The 907-nt window shown below is 26.2% G+C and overlaps 1 protein-coding gene across 1 annotated transcript in view; it reads right to left on the reverse strand.

Moving 5' to 3' along the window:
* Window positions 1-291: 291 nt before the first annotated feature.
* The window catches only part of LOC103308427, a 2,953-nt gene continuing 2,337 nt past the window's right edge, over window positions 292-907 (reverse strand). The window contains exon 2 of the mRNA XM_029490013.1: window positions 292-301. Coding sequence (XP_029345873.1) covers window positions 292-301 — 10 coding nt within the window. The remainder of the gene's footprint in view (window positions 302-907) is intronic.

Raw genomic sequence — 907 nt, forward strand, 5'->3', positions numbered from 1 at the left:
TTATAATAATGTTAGCCCTCCTGGCATTTTAATGGACTTCCACATATGTATTAATTTTGATCGCAGTTCACTTTATTTCTGGTTGAGAATGTAATATTATGCCTATGTTTAATTAATATGTGAGTAGCAGTAATAGTGGAAGACCACAAAATAGAGTAAAAATAGATAACTTAAGAGTCATTTATTGTTATATACACAAAACATTGTTATTTCATCGTATATAATATTTTTACATGTTTTCATTTATTTCTCCAATTATAAGACAAATGTTGTCCTTCTTCATACAGCCATCTAGTCATAACTAAAAATTATTAATAGTTTATTAGGCATTTCTTGTAATAGCTTCGTATTATACATAACATACAAAAGTATTACATTATTAATTATTACATACCTAATTTTTAAAAAAAAACAAATGAACGAGACAATGGACAAATCGCATGTGACATATGTTATCTCCGTTTTTTATTGATATTTTTATTAAAAATTAAGTTACGCTTATGTCAATTTTTAAACTTATTTTTTATATACGCAAAACCCTCCTTTGGTTACGCCAATGGATAGATACTATACCCTACTATACTACTATTATACGTTTAATTAAATGTAAAATGTAAAATTACATTGGTATAAAAACTGCAACAAGTTCAATACATGAATATTCTCCAAGTAGGTATCATTATTCATTGATAATCATTATATTTTAAACTAATTCGTATGGAAACTTAGAAAACCATAAAATTTAGTAGTCTCGAGATTGTGCGAATCATACAAACTTAAATCACATACAGCTGTAATGTAGATTTTAGATTTAATTGTAGTTCTATCAATGTCTGATGCCTGTATAAATTATAAAAGCAGTAGTGCAGTATACTAACTCCATTTATTTGCTTTCAATAAAGGACAT

The sequence above is a fragment of the Acyrthosiphon pisum genome, chromosome A2 (assembly GCF_005508785.2).
Source record: "Acyrthosiphon pisum isolate AL4f chromosome A2, pea_aphid_22Mar2018_4r6ur, whole genome shotgun sequence".
In the NCBI taxonomy this organism is placed as follows: Eukaryota; Metazoa; Arthropoda; class Insecta; order Hemiptera; family Aphididae; genus Acyrthosiphon; species Acyrthosiphon pisum.